At 41.6% G+C, this 20,158-nt stretch overlaps 1 protein-coding gene across 1 annotated transcript in view; it reads right to left on the bottom strand.

Moving 5' to 3' along the window:
* The window catches only part of EPSTI1 (epithelial stromal interaction 1 (breast)), a 46,514-nt gene that overhangs the window by 22,400 nt on the left and 3,956 nt on the right, over nt 1-20,158 (bottom strand). The window contains exons 2-6 of the mRNA XM_009881092.1: nt 14,079-14,137; nt 11,383-11,466; nt 7,612-7,685; nt 6,895-6,978; nt 1,179-1,252 (exon numbers count right to left, since the gene is read on the bottom strand). Coding sequence (XP_009879394.1) covers nt 1,179-1,252; nt 6,895-6,978; nt 7,612-7,685; nt 11,383-11,466; nt 14,079-14,137 — 375 coding nt within the window. The remainder of the gene's footprint in view (nt 1-1,178; nt 1,253-6,894; nt 6,979-7,611; nt 7,686-11,382; nt 11,467-14,078; nt 14,138-20,158) is intronic.

Raw genomic sequence — 20,158 nt, 5'->3', positions numbered from 1 at the left:
GGCAATGTAATTAAGGAAAGAGCTGTACCTAAAGCCAAAAGGGAAGAAATAAAAGGAAAAAGACAAGAAAGGCTGAGATCAGTGAGAAAGCACTAAATGTCTATACATTCCAGAACAGAGTCTGAGCAAATGCTGAAGGAACTGGAGCTACTAGCATAGTACAAAAGTGACTCCTTTAAAGGTCACAGAGGAGGAAAGAGCAATTAATCATGCTAAGAACAAAAGTGAGTAATTTCAGGTGCCAAAGATAAAAAAGGTAAAGGTGACTAAACAGCATCGTGTGCTAATTATGTGATAGAATTGGTTTGGATCAGTTAAAAATAAATAAATAGGGTAGAATGAACTTGCAAGGCAGGAACTTCACTGCCAATGAACTTAATTATGTCAGGAGTTAAGCCGTATCTAAATCTGACATCAAGGAGGTATTCTTGGGAAACAGGTCTTCACAGCAGGTCTCTACATTTAAGCTGTAAGACTGCTAAATATAGGAAGTCCTCATTATTTCCATGTGGGTTAAATTTCTTTACTAGTCACTAAAATAAATGGGTGGAGACGTAATTTAGATCCTGTTTCAATAATTAGTCTTAGAGTGAATGATCACGTACTGATTCCATTAGAGAAAGAAAGCACAAACTCCTCCTAAAATTCACAGTTTTCATTTCAAAGTGTATGTTTTGAGAAGCTAAGAGAAATCTACTGAACCAAATTTCTCACAGAAAAAGGTACGGAGGAGGCTTAGAATATTTCACAGAATCACAGAGTGATTGAGGTGGGAAGGGACACCCTGGAGGTCATCTTGTACAAACCCCTGCTGGGCAGGGCCACTTAGAGCCCAGAACTTCTGAATATCTCCACGGATGGAGACCCCACAACCTCCCTGGGCAGCCTGTGCCTGTGCTCAGTCACCCTCACAGTAAAAAAGTGTTTCCTGATGTTCAGGAGGAACCCCCTGTGTTTCAGTTTGTGCCCATTGCCTCTAGCCCTGAAATCAAAAGTTTCAAGTCAAAAAGTGAAAAAACAGAAGCCAAACCTTTCCCAAGCACCAAATCAGACAGAAGCAAACAAACAAACAAAAAAACCCAACCCCAAAAAACAACAAGAAATCCACAAACCAAACCCCAAAACAGAAGGACAAGCAGATGAGGAATTTTAGGTAGTAAGTTTCAAATTTTACTTACTAATATTGATCCTCATGGAACATCTCTCTTCTTTGCATTTCTTGCTGCCTTTTTTTAACTTCAAGTCTCTCTGCCTACAGCATTAAAAACAAGAAAACATACTTGGGATTTCCAGTAAGCCAGAAACCAAACATTGATTACTTCAATTCAAGTATTTCAATAACCTAGTTTTTAAGAGAACTATAGCAGCAATTGGATACAGAAGTGACGTAATCTCAAATCTAAAAGTATTCAGACATGACCAAACACTTCCTAGTCAAGAGACCAGTCTGAAATAGAAAACCACCCTACGCTCCTGGCAGACCCATCTGTCCTCACAAAGGGCCTCGAGAGCCTTCATAGTTCTCATGCCACAGCACTGTTGGGGCCATCTCTTGGTATAACTGATGCAAGATTGGTCCTAGTAAGAAGCAGAAGATGTGAACCACTGCACCAAAGCAGATGATACTCTTGTAGCAGTGGAAGTGCAGTGGTACATGTAGCTCTGCACATAGACCTATGGCCTTCAGGAGCATCAGGTGCTGTCCAGTTGAACAGATGAAAGTGGGAGACATTTGTACTTAACCAGAGTTATTCTGCCTCAGATACCAGTGCAAGAGTCAGCCAAAACCTTGACACACAAAACTTCTCTGGAAATCTGGATACCACACAAGTGATTACGTTCTTTAATAGAAAATTGCATGGAATTTCCAACGGAAGGGTCATCTAAGCTGCCCCACACCCCAAAATCAAGTACACTAAAACGTTAAAATAAAGCAGAAACTAGAGAACTTGCTGCAACAGCAATATGTAGCTCAAGCTAAATTCCAGTCAAAAGGAGGCCAGCCACATTTCTTTTTTGACACGCAGGCTGTAGGTAGGTCCAGTGGGAAGGGCAGTCAAATGGCAGTTCAGTGTATTAAAAGCACAAATCAGAAGTGCCAAACCAGGATTTCAGCCCTGCTATATTTCAAGCACGAGCTCCCACACTGCAGTTGGTGTGGAGGGGGTACCCCAATAAGAGCACCCGCCCAAGGATCACACCCACTTGCATGTTGAACAAACTGCAACCTCGGACTGTCACACTGCTCATCGCCCACCCTCAAATAGAAAAAAAAGTAATCGTTTGGTAACCCAGCAACCAGACATTGCTCTAAACGAAGTGCCCTGGAAATTTCAGACAATACTTAGCGGTGATGATAAGGGAGCTGTAGGTGGGAACAGCCTGTTTGGTCAGAGCTCCAAATCAGGGAGAGGACAGCCTACCTGGGTGGAGGTATTGTGCAAGGCCAGGTAGAACAGGGTGGGTGGGTGTGGGGGTGCGTGTGTGTGTGTAAGGGGGAAAGTGGTGTTAAGAACAGCAGTGTAACCCCTCCACCCCATCATTTTCTTCCTGTCCCACAATCAATAACATTTCAGAAAAATTACAGTTCTACTGGCAGTTACTCAATTACTTTGCCTTCAGTGATTTCAGGGTAGGTATTTTTTAATTGGATAAAGAACGACTGTCTGGAAGAGATTTGCAAAACAAGTGCAAATTCCTCCTTGGCATGTATTGGATTAAGAAAAAAAATCCTGTCAGATGTCTGCAGATAGGAAAAGAGCCACTATGTTGTGTAGCGATATAAACTGTTGGAAGGCAAATGACTTAAAGTTCTTATTCAGAAAAAGGCAATCAGAAAATAAACAAAAGGAGGAAGATGAATCTCTGAATAAGATGTCCTGTTGCTCAGTCATCTGACATACTGAGACAGTGGTAGAATGTATGAAGTACTGATGCAATTAAAAAAATAAATAATCAAATTGAAGTAAGGAATATCACCCCACGGTATAGGTAAATTTTGGTAGTGTACAAGGGGTATCTTGTTTGCTCCTTTATCCATCTACCCAGAGACAGATAATTTTTTAAGCAAGAGACTCCCACCCATCTGTGCAACTCAACAATTTACAGGGAAAGAAAGGAAAGAGGAAGAAAATCTGATGGCATCTATTATTGTCAAAGGGGATGTTGATACCCTCAAGACACCAGTAATAGCTCCCAGGCTTTTCCCCACCACTGCCCAACACTGCAAGCTGATGCCTTCACCTCTGAAAAAGGATTTGACATGGGATCCACCCTCATATTGCAAGGCTCCCGAAAGTTCAAATCCAAAGCTCACTGGAGTTGCTGTCGTCTAGCTCCTAGCTAGAACAACACAGTAATATTAACTTTGATAAATACAATCCTTCAACATCAGCCCTGCCTCCCACTAGATAAAAAAAAAAGGAAATATCCTACAGCTATTCTACCACCAGAATAGTGCCTGAAGAAAACTCCAGCATATTGAAATTATTTATTTGTGGCTGGTGTGACTATTTGCTACTCTGGAAGTTCACCCTGGGACCCCTGCTTAGGACACTTACAAATGACAGGCAATGGGACTGGACATTCTCTAACTAATGACAATCTATCAATAGACATTGCCAAAGCACTCCATATTTGGCACGGTCTTCAAAAACAAAGCCAAGAGTGGAACAGCTGTGATATTGAAGGTAAACATGTTGAAAAGCATTAGCAGAAGGTCTGTAAAGTGCCTGGTTTTAACAAATTCCCGAAAAGGGCCATTCATGCTGATTAACACAGTCAAATTAAAGAGCACATGATTTGATAAAGAATAAAATGAAATTACAGCTTATTCTAAATAGGACAGTTTCTAAAGATGGCAGGACTGTTACTATGTAATGTAAAAGCAAAAGAAAGTTTCACACAGTAGAATTACACTAAGCCTTTTCACTTAAAATCTTTTTAATGTTTTAATATTCAATCAAGATTTACAATATACAAGGAAAGGCTAAAGGCAGGGTAACAGGAACAGAGGTTGAATAACAAGAAACAGAAATATCCCGTTGAAGTTATGCTATTTTGTGTACAGTACAAATGCAGAAAGCTGAAAAAAAACCCAAGAAGCCAAATATCAGACACTTGTTTATCTGCTTGGGAACTTTGACAGCCCTTTTTTACCCAAAAGACACAAAGGGAGTTATAGTTTGGTCTGGTCAAAATCTGTGATGTGAAGGGCTGCACAAAAGATACCCAACTGCAGACGCTTGCTCCTAATAAGCAAATAATAATAATAATAATGCTACTTCCCAGGTACTCCCAAACTTTCTGCAGAGCAGACACACATCTCAGCACTAGAGACAAATACAGAAATAGGGACTCCCCTGGTAATATTATAAAGCCTCTCCAGAATCACTTCAGTGGGCACTCAGAGATCACTAGCTTAGAAGAACAGCCAAACTCATGCAGACGTGTGTTACTCCATGAACAAATCAAAGCAGTCCCAGGACAAACTGCCTAACGTGGAGCACACAGGATCCCAAATCCCGTTCACTGCTACACATGGAGACCCAAGTACCAGTTCACACCAACTGGTCCTGTGGCACACAGAATGAGGTGGAAACACCCACTATTCTTCTCCCTGGGAGCTGGAGAGAGAGACAGTAGATGGCAAGAGCGTTGGTATTCCAGTACCTGACCTCATGGTTAATTAAAGTATGACAGAGACAGGCAGGTGGACTCGAACAGACGGTGAGGCAGACCTTCCACATTTGGGTTCTGCTTTTGATACTGCTTTTCTCTGCAAAACCAGCATTAAAGCAGTAATGCAAACAGACCCTATGCTCATAAGCAGCACTGGCTTACAGCCCATTATCCTCACAATCAAGGAAGAACTGAGCTGAGTACCAGCACCCATTCTAGTCATCGCGCACCAGTCTGTAGGGCTTCAACATACACGTTTGATGGCAAAGTAGCTCTCCGGCTGTGAAGGTTTCAGGGCTCCTGCTGATAAAGCTGGCTACCCATTATCTCCTTTCAGACTGTCAGACAATTTGGGTTTTATTGAATGAATAATAACCTTGAGCAAAAGAAGGACTGGCCAGCAAGAAAAGGCGGCCTGTGAATTTGCAGAAAGATATGCTGTCAGTTAATGCCCTGCAGGTGCGGTTGTCTACAAATCTACCACTTTAAAAAAAAAAAAGTTCTTCTCCTGGGGTAACCAGGGCCCAGCATTGGTTGTACAGTACCAGTTCTTTGGGATCCCTTTCCTGTCATTCTTAGCTCTCGGGAGCCTTTCATCTGCAGGCAGGGTGACATAGTCAAATTGACACTTTTTAGTGGCTTTCCAGCATGCTTCTCTTAAACACAGAGTTGAATTTTTAATATATAAACATCTCCCAAGCAGAAATCTTCATCAGCTCAATCACTATTGTGGAAGACAACCCAAATAAACAAATTCAAATTAAGAGTTCCCTTTCATGCTCCTCTGTTTTGTTTGTTTGCTTTGTGGGTATATGTTTATTCAAATTAAACAGTCTGTTTGCAAAGATGTTTGCCATTGTGTTGTATTCTCCTTTAGAAGAAACTGATAGTTACAGTTTTACTATCTACAACACCTATAAAGATTTTATAATCTGTGGGAGTAAAGGTAAGGAAATTAAAGAGAATGAAAACAAAACTGATACATCAATATATTTTCTAGGTGTAACTATAAAATATAGCAGTCTTGCAACATTTTTCTTGTCCAGTGCCCATGGGCAAACAATATATATTTAACAGGTGAATAAAATATAATTAATCCCCTTCTTACCATCGCTATCATTGCTGCTTCTGGAGTCATACATGAATTGGTAACTGTTAATGACCTTTTCACATGATAATATCTATCACCATTGTGAGCTACTGTGTTTATCCCCAAAAACTAATGCTAACCACTGAAAGACTTGGAACAGACTAACCCTTACCTAGAGGCAAGTAAGGCTATTTTTCTTTACGCATGTCCTTGTACACCATCCAGTAGTGATGATTTTTTAATTAACTCTCAACATTCAGCTTCTGTGCAGAAGATCATTTTTACTGTTGTGCAGACAAAACTTGCAAACCTGAAATCTCCCTTTCTCTCATTACTACTGTGCACATCAGTGTCATGCTGCCCCTCTTTTATTTTTTCATTTAAATTTCACCTTACATTCTCAACCAAGTGTTACATGGTTTCCACCACGGAGACATGAATGAACTTTTACAAAGGTTTATGCAGCACACAGGATGAGAAGATGCGCTGTGAGAATTACTAGATAAAACGAGCAAATGCAAAATAAAACGGAAGATGTGAAAGTGAGCTATCGTTAGTGTCAATACCTGGCCAACACTAGAAGGAAAAGTGATCTTACATACTAGCAATGCATCTGGGTGTGCCTCCCCAGAAAAGCACGAGTGGCATCTGCATTTTCACTGACCTGTTCATGATTTGGAAGCCTTTTCCACCATGACAGGCTAGATTTTCTTGTATTCTTCCCATGTGTACAGCAGGCAATTATGGATTTCTGTAAGGTCTTTGTGCCATCTGCCACAATCCAATCTTGCAGAGAAAGCTCATGCCAAAGTGAACTACATAACCTGTATACACAACATTAATCCTGACCCCACTGTTCTCCCTTTCTGCTAACTCTTCAGGATGGATGCAACTGAAAGACTGGAGTTTCTGAAGAGCCAAAGGAACACTTAATTCCCAAAGAACACCAGGTCACGCATCCTTCAGTCAGCTACAAACAGAAGGGGGACTGGTTTTCCTAACTCCTTGATGCAATTTGGAACTACCATTTAATTTCATTAGACTGTTCCATGTAGTTCAGCAAAATCAAGCATCAAGACACAAACTTTGTTATATGGCTCCAACTCTTCAATAACCGTGCTTACCTTTTCTCTCTGAATTGCTTTCTTTTTCTGGATTTCAGCTTCTTCAGCTGCCTTTTTTGCTTTTACATATTCTTCCCTCTTGTGCTGTATGACATAAACGCAGAGAATTATTTTACATATGTACATATACAAAGCACACATAAGGTAACTTGACTTGATTCCTGTACTGCACATCTTTCGAACCTAAAGTGTGCTTGGGGAAAGTTTCCAGATTTTTTTTCTTAAAATGGGGCACTGAATAAAGCAGGCTGTGCACCAGCTACTCCAATATTGGCTTTATGAAGGCTGAGAAATCTAGGACTGATAAATGGGCATCCATGCAAGGAATCACACGACTGATTGATAACTTACAAACATTTATACCTTTTATAACAGGAACAACATTTCTGCACAAGCATTGAATGGGGTGGTACATTGATCAATTAGTCAAAATGTACATGCCGGAAGATAGAGCGAGGCATATAAGTCGCTTTACAACTGTACTGGTTATCATTTTAGATATGATCTGTGATATGGGTTGGTACATATTTATAGCCAGATTTCTCATTTTCTTTGGTGCAGAACATTTGTTTCTAGTTTTCTGCTGCTTCCTTCAGGTTTCATGACTTTCTGTTGTCAAGCAGCTGTGAGCTTATTTTATAGCCATATGAAACACTTCACGAAAAGCTTTTTTTTTTTTAGTTCTTAAAATAAACAAACAAATTTATTCTTCCTGACCTTTTGTTGGTATTTAGATTGCATGAGCATCATTTGCTGTTTTTGCCTTGCTTGAGCCTCTGATTCCTTTCCACCTTAAAATAAAAAAAAGTATAAATTGCATTTTGCATGAGCATTTTAAGTTCAAATGCCAGTCATTTCAGAACAGAGCAATATAACAGATTGGATGTATGCATATACAGGAAATTTTTCATAATTACAGTAGCTGTCTGACATTAAAGAAAACAGACAGGAGACCTTTTTGATCATTTTATCCATCCGTCAAATGCAGTAGCTTGTTATATACAGAGCATCCACTGTATCATCCACTCTGCCAGCAAATATGTCCTACAGTATATGATCAGTTTACTGAGGAACTATTCCATTTTCAGAAAATCAGTCACGCTTTGCAGATGAGTCTTCATTTTCAGATCCAGCTATCCCCACCTTTGCTTGGTTTGTCACACAGAGTCAGAAATTTTGTCAGAAAGTTTCTCTTTTGTCAAATTTAGGACCTTGCAGTCTCTGCCAGCTCTAATGGGATGCTATTATTTGAATATCTTCTAAGTATGTCTTGGGGCTCAAGGAAGAAACCCCTTTCCGAAATGGAAATCAAAGCCTTTTCCCACAGACCTCTTACTCATATCCAGGTAGCAGAAGGTGCCCTTTCCAAAGGCACAGGCTCTCTTTTGAGAACATCTAAAGCTCTGGCCATAATGTTCAGCCTTCAATTAAAAAAAAAAAAAAATACAAAACCCAAACCAGAACAACAACAACAAAACCCACAACACAAAAACAAACAAAAAAGCCAAAAAGCCCACCACACAGAGAAAGTGATAATAGGTCTTAAGGGATGGAGGGAGTGGTTTTGATTGCATCATCCTGCTCTACTATTTTCAAAAGTATTTTCTATAATTCATTCCTTTGGCTGTTGGAAAAACAGCAGCAGCCTCCACCTCATTTTGAGGATGAGGGCTGTATTTTCACCCACTGATTTTCTAAGAAGTTCCCCACTATGTGATGGTTAAATTCTACAGAAACAGCAGGACTGATCTGTGCTACCTGAGGTGCCTGAAATGTAAGACAGCTATACTAGATCTTGCAGGAGGGATCACACTTCACTGAAAGTAGTTTTCTCCGCTTACTAATGGAAGGTAACTATTCTTTAGGTGCCTTTGTGAGGTTCAGTGAATGGGAGATCAATCCCCTAAGCATGGAAACGTTTCTCTGCACACAAATAACTCCATGTGATTAAACTCTCAAGAAGGACTGGCCATACAGTACACAAGCAACAGGTCTGCAGTAGCAATAAGCATACAGCTGTCATCGTAGGGTGGCTCCTCCCAAACCTAGGAAATAAAAGTGCTACTAAACAAGTTCTGAAACCTTCTGGACGCTTGATCTTTCTTTCTCTCTAGCTTTTTATTGGCAACATTTAACACTCTTGCGTTCACTATACTTTTCTGCATGTATTGCTGGACATCATCCCTAAACATGTATTTTACTGATCATTATTAGCCATTGACTATAGCCTTTCAGCCAGGTTTAATTCATTCAAGTTCACTTGGATGTAATTTGTTGAATATTTCACTGAAGTCAAGAGTATGTCGTGACTGGCTTTATATAATATAATCAAAAGAGAGGCCATTACATTTATGATTTGTTGCTACACTCATTGTTTATGAAGGAGGGTGGAACTTGCATCCTTCATTGCTCTCATCCTTCTATGGTACCTGAAAGTTTGCCAGTCAACTATTACAGAGTTGAAATCCAGAATACTTATTACCCTATGGAAAGCATGAGTGTTAGGAAACCTCAGCTTTAAGAATTCTCTGGTGATTTGGACTAGATGTGTAGTCTCTTAAAATCACTCAGAGAAAATAACATAGGATACTTTTTTCTTTTTTACCTTAATGAGTACCTACAGTTGTGAAATTAGAGATGCCACTTATATTTTTTTTCTCCTTCCTTGAGCTCTCTTCTGTTCCAAATTTGTTCCTGTGGGAATGATAAGATCTAATAATCTTTGCACCTTACCTCTTTTCAGAGGCACTGAACATAGTGCATGTGTCTCAGTCTCCAGGGGTCTTTCTAAGTGGCAGCTAGACAGTGACTGAAGAGCTCATATAACCTCCTTGAATTCTTTCAGCTTTTTCTTGCCTCCCCCCTCTCCCCCTTTAATTTGTTTCTTTCCCAGGAAAGTTTTCAAATGCAGTGGGACCAGAAGAAGTTAAGAGTCCCCACACTCAGTCACTGCAGGTTTGCCACCATGTCCCCAGTCACGCAGCCAGCCTGCACACATTCTGCATAGACACCACACATGAAATCTCAGTTTTCAGATTTCACTTTCTTCAGCAAACAGCTTTGTGGTCCTCTCGGGACAGGGGCATGTCTTCCAGGAACTGCTCACAGGCAAGAAGCAGCCAGTATGTATGAACTCACAAAGAGCATGTCTGGCCACACGACTGCACACGATGATGGGAATAGAGGGCATTACACAGACTTGCAAAGGCAGGTTCAAAACAAACATGTGGGACCAGTATCACCTTGACCACAAAACCAAATCTGGGTTGGAGTCAGTTCAAATTCCTCTGGCTCCCACCTGGTATCTGTTTTTATACACAGTGCACCACCCCAAAATTACCTTGTATAGCATAGCAAAGAAAGAACTTAGTTCCCAGGTCAAGGAAAACAATAGCATGCACTGTGCACCCCAAATTCTCTTATGACAGCCAAGAGAAGGAAGAAAACCTCTAGATTTACAAAACTAATAAAGGCATCATTATAATCATTCACTTTGTCAGAATGAATTTTGTCCCATTTCTATTAGTGCAGTTCCTCAAGGTCATCCCATTTTTACTGCACGGTGTCCTCATCGTGTTCTATACAGATGATGCTTTCAAGTCTTGTCTTGTCAGCAAGTTTCATCAGCTCTCTCCTACTTTTGTGCCAAAGACGTTAAAGAAAGATACTAAAACAAGATAGGTCTGAAGACCGGTACTTGAAAAGCACTTCTAATAACCTTCCTTTTGCTTCAGCACAACCTGCAGTCCTGTTCTCTGTATAGATTTGAAAATGGGTTGTTTTTTTTATTTTTTTTTCCATTTTTTAAATTTTTTTTCTGAACTAACTTCCAAATAGCTCTAAATTAAATGCTTTATAGTGATTACAATTGAAGAGTGAAACTACGGTTTCTCTCAACTGTCTAGGAAAAAAGTTGGTTATCTTATTAAACACATCCGTGCAGTTCAGGGTGACTTAAGCTCCTGTAGCTTTTTATCCTCTTCTTCATTTACCCATCTCTGTTGTTATATTTATAAAACTGGTAATACAGAGCCTCATGCACATTTAGCCTGCAAATGCTTGAAGCTGCAGGGATCGCTTCTGCCTCTTCAGGAGCCAGCCATCAGGAAAGCACCTGTACTGGCCCCTAACACAGAGGAGTTTTTTTATGGGTAACTGAAGGGTCTCCAACCCATGCTGTCCATCTACACGCTAATGCCAAGTGTGCACCCCCTCAGAGACATCAACCACAGACAATGTCACCAGCAGGAGAGATAATCCACCTCTTTTTCCCAAATGTTAGTGTAGATTTTCCACACTCATCCCAACAGATTTCTTGAGTGACAACCTATGCGGTTTTGTTTCAGAAACATCTTCATTGCTATGACCAAAGAGCACAGAAGGCTCATGTTAACCCTTGTTGACACCGAATCTCTTAAATAAGTAGCATGTGAGAAAAAGTGAAAAATGTCTTACGTCCTGGAAAACAGGCTAATTTACATGTCTTACCCAGTCTCTGTGGAACCAACTTAATTGGCCCTGGCCTGTGTTCTTCCTTCCACCGCTCCAGATCATTTAGCTCTTTCTTAGCGACTGAGCAGGTACAAAAAGAAACAAATATGTGCACGTTAGATGCAGTACTACGAAGCAGACGGTATCATTAATTGTATGCAACCCTGAAGACCCATGCAGGAAGAGACAAACTTGTTATCAAGAGGTGAAGACAACCCCCAGGAGGTTACACAGTCACTGCAATGATCAGCTAACAAGGCAAACATTTTGCCTAACTTGACGCTGTATGGTAAGCAAACCCTGGAACTCAACCCCAAAAACAAACCAAAAGACAGCTAAAGAACTACTAATAGACTGCTTTTTGACCCCTGGGAACCTGTAAGTAAATGCCACAGTATTTACTCCTGCAGGTAAAGCAGACGTTGTTACAATCAAGATGTTATTGCTGCATGGAGGGAAATGCTTGTGGTGTTAACGGTCCTCCGCAGGGAAATGAAGAATAAGTAATTTTCCCTCCCAACCTCACGCTCCCTAAGTAAAACCAGGGGAATGCATGAGTCAGCTTCAAATTAAGACACTTCAACATAGATATCCACATGTGAGATGGGTGGCAAGTTCACAAAGTAGTTAGTGCAAGTCCAGTCAATACAGCCATATGCTCTCGGATGGCTGGTTGATTAAAGTGCTCTCTCAAATCAACTGACACTGGAAAAAAACCCAATTCCTTTCAATAGCAAGGCGCACAAAGCCTATGGAAAGAGGGGCTGTGTTTTAGAGTAGTACTGCAGTTGCCTTAAGAGCTTAATTCCCTCTCACTAAAACCAACACGAACCGTATTTTGTAATGGCAGGCTATGGCTTTCAGACGCTAAGACCAGCTCTCCTCTAACAAGATAAAGCCAGTTCCTGGGCAAGCCTCTTAAGAGGCCCAAGACAGACACCAGCTTGTTATTTCACCTTTAAAACAAGCACTTAGGTAGAGACTGGATTTGGTGAGGCCCTATTTCAGCCTGTATCCAAGGCAGAAGTACTTGGCATGCTTCAGACCTTGCATGCTGGTGGCACAAAGTGAATGCAGACCTTTATCAGAGCAGCACCTTTGCTGTCAGAGTCAGCTCAACGATGATCTGCTTTTATTCCTTCTTCCAGAAGATCATGGTTTGGTTCAGGAGAAGTCCATTTTCTTTCTTGTCACCAAAGTTAACCCAACCTTACACCATACTGCTGATGAAGCATTTCAGCCAAATTCACAATGTTTGAGAGGAAATGTTTTTATTGCACTGTTCCCTTGAGGGCTCAAAACATGAGGAGTGCTGACTGACACTCCTTCAGCTTTCATATCTTGTACAAATAAACATCAAGGAGTGCAGGACTGCCGTGCTTGGTCACCTCTGCATACAGAATTGATTTCTTGGCTCTTTTGTTGTAACCTTTGGCAATGAAAGCTTTTTAACACATCTAATATTTCTGGTAAAGGTTCAGGGTGTTCCTGCTTGGCTGCTTTTGCCAGAAAGAGTTGAAGCCAAGCAAAAGTGAAGATATTTTCCATCTAAAAGGACCTCTCCCATCTTCATAGACTCATACAATGGTTTAGGATGGAAGGGACCTTGAAGATCATCAAGTCCCAACCCCCCTGCCATGGGCAGGGACACCTCCCACTAGACCAGGTTGCTCAAAGCCCCATGCAGCCTGGCCTTGAACACCTCCAGGGATGGGGCCTCAACAACTTCCCTGGGCAACCTGTTCCAGTGCTTCACCACCCTTAAAGTGAAAAATTTCTTCCTCATATCTAATCTAAATCTACCCCCTTCCAGTTTAAAGCCATTCCCCCTCATCTTATCACTACAAGCCCTTGTAAAAAGTGCTTCCCCAGCTCTCCTGGAGGCCCCCTTTAGGTACTGGAAGGCCGCTATAAGGTCTCCCCGGAACCTTCTCTTCTCCAGGCTGAACAACCCCAACGCTCTCAGCCTGTCCTCGCCATAGGAGAGGTGTTCCAGCCCTCGGATCATCCTCGTGGCTCTCCTCTGGACACACTCCAGCAGGTCCATGTCCTTATGTTGGGGACTCCAGAGCTGGACGCAGTACTCCAGGTGGGGTCTCACGAGAGTGGAGTAGAGGGGCAGAATCACCTCCCTTGACCTGCTGGCCCCACTTCTTCTGATGCAGCCCAGGATATGGTGGGCCTTCTAGGCTGCACGATCTTCATGAAAAGATCCACCTACAATCCTTAAATGGAGACTGAAGAACCAACAGCGGTTCTAGTTGCTTTAGTCTCCACGTGACAGGACTTTCAAAAATATTTCTTACTTACAGTTTTCTTCTTCCTCCCTGTAACCCAGAGGGCTTTGAAAGTTGGGTTCGCCAATCTGAATTCAATCCTGTAAAAGTGGGATAGAGCTAATTCCAGCTGAGTCTTGTAGAAGCCAGCTAGAATAGCTCCAGCACTCAAATTACCGAAAACCTTTCCCGGAACAAGACTTACACTGCATGAAGTTTAGCCAGATGGGAAGTTAATCTTAAGAAAAGCCTACACGATGATGAAGAAAGCTCATAGCACTGACTTTACTGTCACAGCTGCACATATAAAAGCACTGTAAAAATGAGGATAAAAGTTGCAAGGCCGATAAAGCACACAAACCCCTAAACTTATTCAAGTAGAAATAATGTATTACCGTATTAGACAACTCAACTTACTTTGCTGCAATTGGTTTCTTCTGGTTTCATTTGGCGTTATCAAGACATAAGGGCCGACGCTAAAATGAAAGAGAACACACTCTTATTTTTCCTGTCTACAAAAAAACAGGACTGGAAAGGGTTTCATTATTAAGCAAGATCAGTTTTCTGCTGTTGTAGCAAACAACTTCATATCAAAACCAGTATTTACTTTTCTTCAGCTCTTCAGGAATTTTCGTAAATACTCTAGAAATACTTGTTATACTCGGAATTGGCTGCAAATATCAGGGATAATATTTTCAGACACTTATATTTTAATCTTCACTTTTCTTATTTAAGTCTCACTCTAGACTGCTGACCTCAAATCTCATCCATTTCAAACTAAATTACTTCCTCGAATCACACAGTTCCATGTGGTAGACAACTGCTTCCACAGCTTGCTTAAGCATAGAGGAAGACGTAGGAAGAGCACTGGGGCTGTCAGTCCCACCCCATACTTTGAGGGCACCAAGCACCTTGTAGATTTAGGCAATCTGCCCAAAAGTTGTCCAAGGAACGTGCAAAATCATACTGTTCATGACGGACCCAGGTGACTTGCTCTCAGCCCCAGCCTCAGTTTCCTTGTCAGCCTTGTGTTTGTCAGGCACAGGGAATTCCTTGGGCATATTTATCTTGCTGTCATGCCTAAGGTCCGGCTCACTGAATCAGGACAAAGGTCCTGTTTTGCTAGACTTAATTCAAAAAGCAGTAGCTGTCTCAAGGAGCTATCAATCTAACGTGACAGCAAAGAAGCAGGACAGGGTTCAGAGTGTATTAGAGACTTGAGGTGATCAAAAGAGTGATGAAAACATGTCAGTTCCACTTGGAGAAAACAAAGGGTTTATCTACATGGTGTATTGTCTGGGTATGAGTTTACACTGCTCCCACTCAGCAGAAGCTAAGCCACAGGGGTGCAGGTTCACCAGAAATGCACTAAGCAGCAGTTGGCTTCACGTATCAGAGTAAGCTCACAGTTCTCTGCAGAATTCAGCAGGGTTTTATCAGCGCGCATGAGCACAAATATTTCATCTGACTTCATCGCAGCAAAGGCCCAAGGACTGAAAACAAAGAATAACAAAGGGTGAAGGCTGAGCCTCTTAAAAGAGGAAAGGGCCACAGGGGATGGCCAGAGGACCAGCTAGGAAGCAGAGAGAGCACAGTTGGCTGTGGAAAAGTAATGAGAGGATAAGGCTCAAGACTAAGGCTAAAAAGGGGAATGAAAATCATGCAAAGAGATCAAAGTGCAAAAAGCTGCCTGCTGCCGTATCACTGTAATTCAGGGTTTGGGAAGGAAAGTATTTATATCCAATTACCTCTTTCTCTTTGAAGACTTATTCTAGGCCGATGTGGATTAATTTATGAGATTAAACTAGTAAAGATAGAGCTGTGAGCTTTAATGGTGCCATTTAATATGATCCCTTCCCTTCCTGCCAGCTTACTCTGGTGCCCGTGAGACCGTTTTTCACCTCTCCATCGAATCCCAGACCCTCAAAGGCCAGAGCTAAGAGAGCAGCAACACCCCTCTGGCATCCACAGCACAACTGCAACGGTTACTTAAAAGAAGAGTTGACAACCCATCTTGCTTATGGCATAACATTCCCCATCACTGATGTTTTTTCAGATTTTTTATTTGACTGAGTAGTACCATTTACAATTTAGCCCAAACTGCCTTTGACAAGCTGCTGTACAGTTTATCAGTTTCAAGAATTTTTTTTAGTAGTTTTTCTTGGCTGTTTCAGGTATTAAGATCACGTTTCTCTCAAGTTCATACACAATAATTATTAAGTACCTTTTACACTCCCCTCCCTTTGTCAGTGAAAAAAATGGCTGGAATTATAAGTTGCAAGACTACGTATTTTTTCCCCCAAAACAACATCCATGCATCTCAGCCATCCCACTACTTCACAGCAGTAGAGGGCAGAAGAGTTTTTATATTATCAGATGTACTTTGATGACTCCAGTTTTTGTTTGGGCGTGTGGGTTTTTTTTTATATTAGCAAGCAAATTAAAAAGAAAGCAGGGACCTCTGTGTGTCTGCACATGTATGCGAAATCACAGTATCAAATCCAGCCCTTATGCTGTGAATCATTTCCTTTCTCTGCTTTTGCTTTTTGGCTGGAAGACTTTGAAGCCAGGAGGGCAGGTGTGGGCCATCCTTCTGACATCTGACCGTGGTCATTATCCAGGAGCTCAGAAAGACAGCACATGAAATACAGCAAAGATCCATCACTTTATGAAAGGTGTAGAGGTGACGCTACACTTACCACCAGGGAAAGCTCAGCTCTGTTTTCCAAAAAAACAGTGTAAGAGTCATTGTGGTTAAAAGAGTGCTTACTTAAAGGCCAATGGCTTCCATGTTATTGAAATAAAGGCAAAGTTAAAATAAAATGAGGATTTCACGTCTCCAGTAGGGGACAGAAAGGGAAACAGAATACCAACTTTCGGTTGTCTTTTACCTAGTACTTATACTACATGCTTTAGTTTAGTCCAAGTTTTTTTTTTTTTAAAAAAAAGGTGCATTAGTGAGTTTATCTGATTTTATAATGTTCACTTTAGTCTGTGGAAGGATAGACCTGTAAGAGTGTAGCTTTGGGTACTGGAATCAGGGGGAAGGAAGAGAGAGCCCGTGGTAAATTTCTTGTGGGGTGGGTAAAAGTCAGGGCATGAACTGGTCTTTGCTTTTCAAGACTACAGCAATAGAGGAGCCAGATGAGCTGTCGCCTGAGACTCCATCTGCCCTACCAGTTCTAATGCTAAAATTAAAATCCACACCTAGCATCCCTCATTTTATAGAGATTTTTTTTTTTTTTGAAGGAAAGAAAGCTAACGCAAAAACCCACCACCAGCTTTCACCTTGTGTTTTAGCCAGTTTGCAGGATATTGCATGTCATTTCTTTGTTCAGACAAAACCTCTGATCCAGTAAAGCCTATAAAACCCGCTACAGCCTGTCAGTTTAATATTCCAGTCAGTTTCTGAGTTGCCACAGTAGCCATAAGTCTGGAGCAAATTATCCTACTTACCTGGGTAGCAATTAAGGAAATGTGAAGATTTGAAGCTATCGGTGATGTGCAGACTTTTTGTACTTTATACCAATATACAAAGCGCTTCAAAATCCACAACCAGAAAAGATGATAAAGAATTTAACTTTTCAGGTTCCCTAATAATGATTCTTATTGTTATATGACTTAAGCCTATCTTTGAAGTAGGGTTGTTTTATAAATAAATATACAGAAGTCATGGGCAGGGGGGGGCAGAGCATCTTACCCAAGTTATAGCTCTTCAAAATAGAGAAAAAAAAAAGTCTTCTACCTTTATACATCATATTAATCTTGATGAGACTTGGCTTATTTTCTCTACAGAAAATGGGAATGTATTGACTAATTACACAGACCAAGCATATGATTTTTCAAACAGATAGACATCAAATACTATAGTAGTGGGAAGACAAATACCTATATAAAAATATATTTAAATAGACAGATATAAAAACATTCCAGTCAGGAGAAGCATGCAATACAGACATAGAAAAATCTGCAAAGATAGATTACAGTCTGAATGATCTGAATGATACACAGGGAACACCATGTCTGCAATCTTAAATTCTTAAGCCTGTAACTCTGCTCATCTAACTAGCACTGCTCAAGGACATGTTTCCAATGCTTTCAGGGTACAGACCACAGAAACCTTTGTTCTACTTTCTTTTTGGGTTGTATAAGACAGTTTCTTTCTAAAATTCAATAAACACACAAGAACTGCCATTCAACGATGTTTTTTGCAGAGCTGTGCCCTTCAGTTTTTCCTCAAGCCTGCTTCAGCCATCTACCACTGGGGAGCCTTCCAAATGAAGTGTGAAATAGTTTAAAGAGTTACAAAAGTAATGGCTGTTATAAACTATTTCCAGTTCCACTGTGTTTTATACTCTGAGTGCATTGGTACATGAATGCCACAAAGCTGAGAGCTAAATATTTCGCTCTGCTGGGCAATGTGCTCTCTGTAAGAGACAAAAACCAAGGAGAGCGTAGTTGGAGAGCAACGCAAATGACTAAAGCTTGGGAGAAACACCTGGGCAGGTTCCGTCTGGAGGAAGGACTCAAGGGAAGACATAGGTGAAATACTGCACTCAATAATATGTTAAGACTGAATTTAAAAGAGAAAAGGGATCAAACTGCCAAATACAATTGTCGAACCTCCTTCAAAGATAGGCTAAGCTGAGCTTTGCATTCAATTATCAGGAACTGTTTTAGGAGCAGTCAAGTTCACACCACCACAAAGTGTCCCTGCCCATGGCGGGGGGGTTGGAACTAGATGATCTTTAAGGTCCCTTCCAACCTAAACCATTCTATGATTCTATTTTTTTCACCAAGGCTCCTGTGCCGCATGGAGCAGCCATATGCTGCTAAGCACCACAGAAGCTGCCAAATCAGAGGGCTACAAGATTCCAAATCCCAGCGAGCAGACAACTGCCCTGTAGGTATCCCTATTTCGCAGTGCACATGCAGCCAGATGCTAACGATAACCGACAGCCACAGTTCTAGACCTCAGTCAAGCAATATGCTCTGTGCGCTGGTGGTGCCATAAGCAGAGCTCTGGGAGGGTGTACAAACATTGCATGCAGCTTTGGGGCTCTGGCTTTCCATCTTTATCAGCAGCAGCGTCTTACCAGTTTACAGCTCGGAGACAAAAGTGAATTACTGGGGCTTAACGTTATACACTGTCTGATTCATCCTAGCTGCGAGTGCGCTCTTAACACAAGAGGCAGAAAATAAACTGCATTAGCAGAAAATGTTTATCATCAAAAGTCTGCGTTCATGGATTTTGTCCTGTGTTTGCCACAGGCTAGGAGTGCACTTAATTACCACAGTTCAGCTGATGTCTGGAAGCTTATTAAGCCAGGGTAACTCACTTCTGTATCTGGTCCCTCTGGTTAGCTAAAACTTTCACTAAAACAGTCAACATTTTTGCCATAGTGAGGCCTCGGGATAAAACAAAGAGTTAAGTTCTGCAGAAGTGAACTTGCACAGGGAAAGAACAAGAAGGAAAACAGCAGCAGAGAGGGGCCCAGGAGAAGGTATGAGTCAGAAACAAGCAGGAAAGCAACAGACCTGCAGTTCTGCAGGCACTCCAATCTCAATTCTCTGGTACCTAAAAAACTGTAGAGAAATTCATGAAGTTAAAGTTTGGTCCAAAGAGTAAACCTGAAACTCAGAACTGAATTTCCAAGAGTTAAGATGGGGCCCAAATTCAACAGGTTGGTTTGGGCTCAGCATGCCATAGCACAGTGGAAAGAACAGTGCTGGAAGACGATCTTAACCACCCTCTAAAGCTCCAAAGAAATTGTCACAGTGATGGATCAAATCAGGGAGCCAAGGGATATCTCTCAGCCCAAACTCAGCTTGCAGCACAGCTTTCTTCCTTCCCTGAAAACACTAACCTGCCATTAGTCAGCATACGCTCGTGGGCCGACTACACCAACAGGAGAGAGTTTGTTGTGGCAGTGTGGTAGATCAGCATCAGACCCAACAAAGTCTATGAAGTCAGATGTGTCCATGTTTATGCTGTCCCCAGGTCCAAAAGCAGCTCAGTTGCCTCAGTGCAGCACAGTGCCAGGGATGCAGCAAGCACGCCAGGGCCAGCTGGAGCACCTGGTAGTCACTAGCCACGAGGAGCACAGAGCATCCATATGTGGGCAGGCCAGGCACTGGGCTTGGCAACACCAGTGCTGAGCCGAGCTAAGCCCCACAGAGACATCCATGTGTTGTGAGTCAGGCTTGCCAGCATGCCTGGAGAGCTGAGCAGGTCAGATGCTGTATCACATGAAGATTAAGTCTTTAAGCTAGTGGCATGTTCATCTCTGCTTCCCCTAGTTTCTTTTCAATAATATATTTCCTCCTCTGCACCACAGTATTTGTTGTCCTTTTATTGCCCCTCCCCAACACAGTACCCTCCCATATGTTTCTTATCTCACCAAATCTCCTCATCAAGCTATGCATCAAGGGAACATGTCGGGGCTTGTGTAAACCAAACTCTTCCAAGAAAACCTTCTAAGACTTCCTTCCCTACA

Source organism: Charadrius vociferus, unplaced genomic scaffold (genome assembly GCF_000708025.1).
Source record: "Charadrius vociferus isolate BGI_N301 unplaced genomic scaffold, ASM70802v2 scaffold210, whole genome shotgun sequence".
Taxonomy (NCBI): Eukaryota; Metazoa; Chordata; class Aves; order Charadriiformes; family Charadriidae; genus Charadrius; species Charadrius vociferus.
Note: the sequence above shows the minus strand (reverse complement) of the source record. Positions and strands in the feature narration are given on the sequence as shown.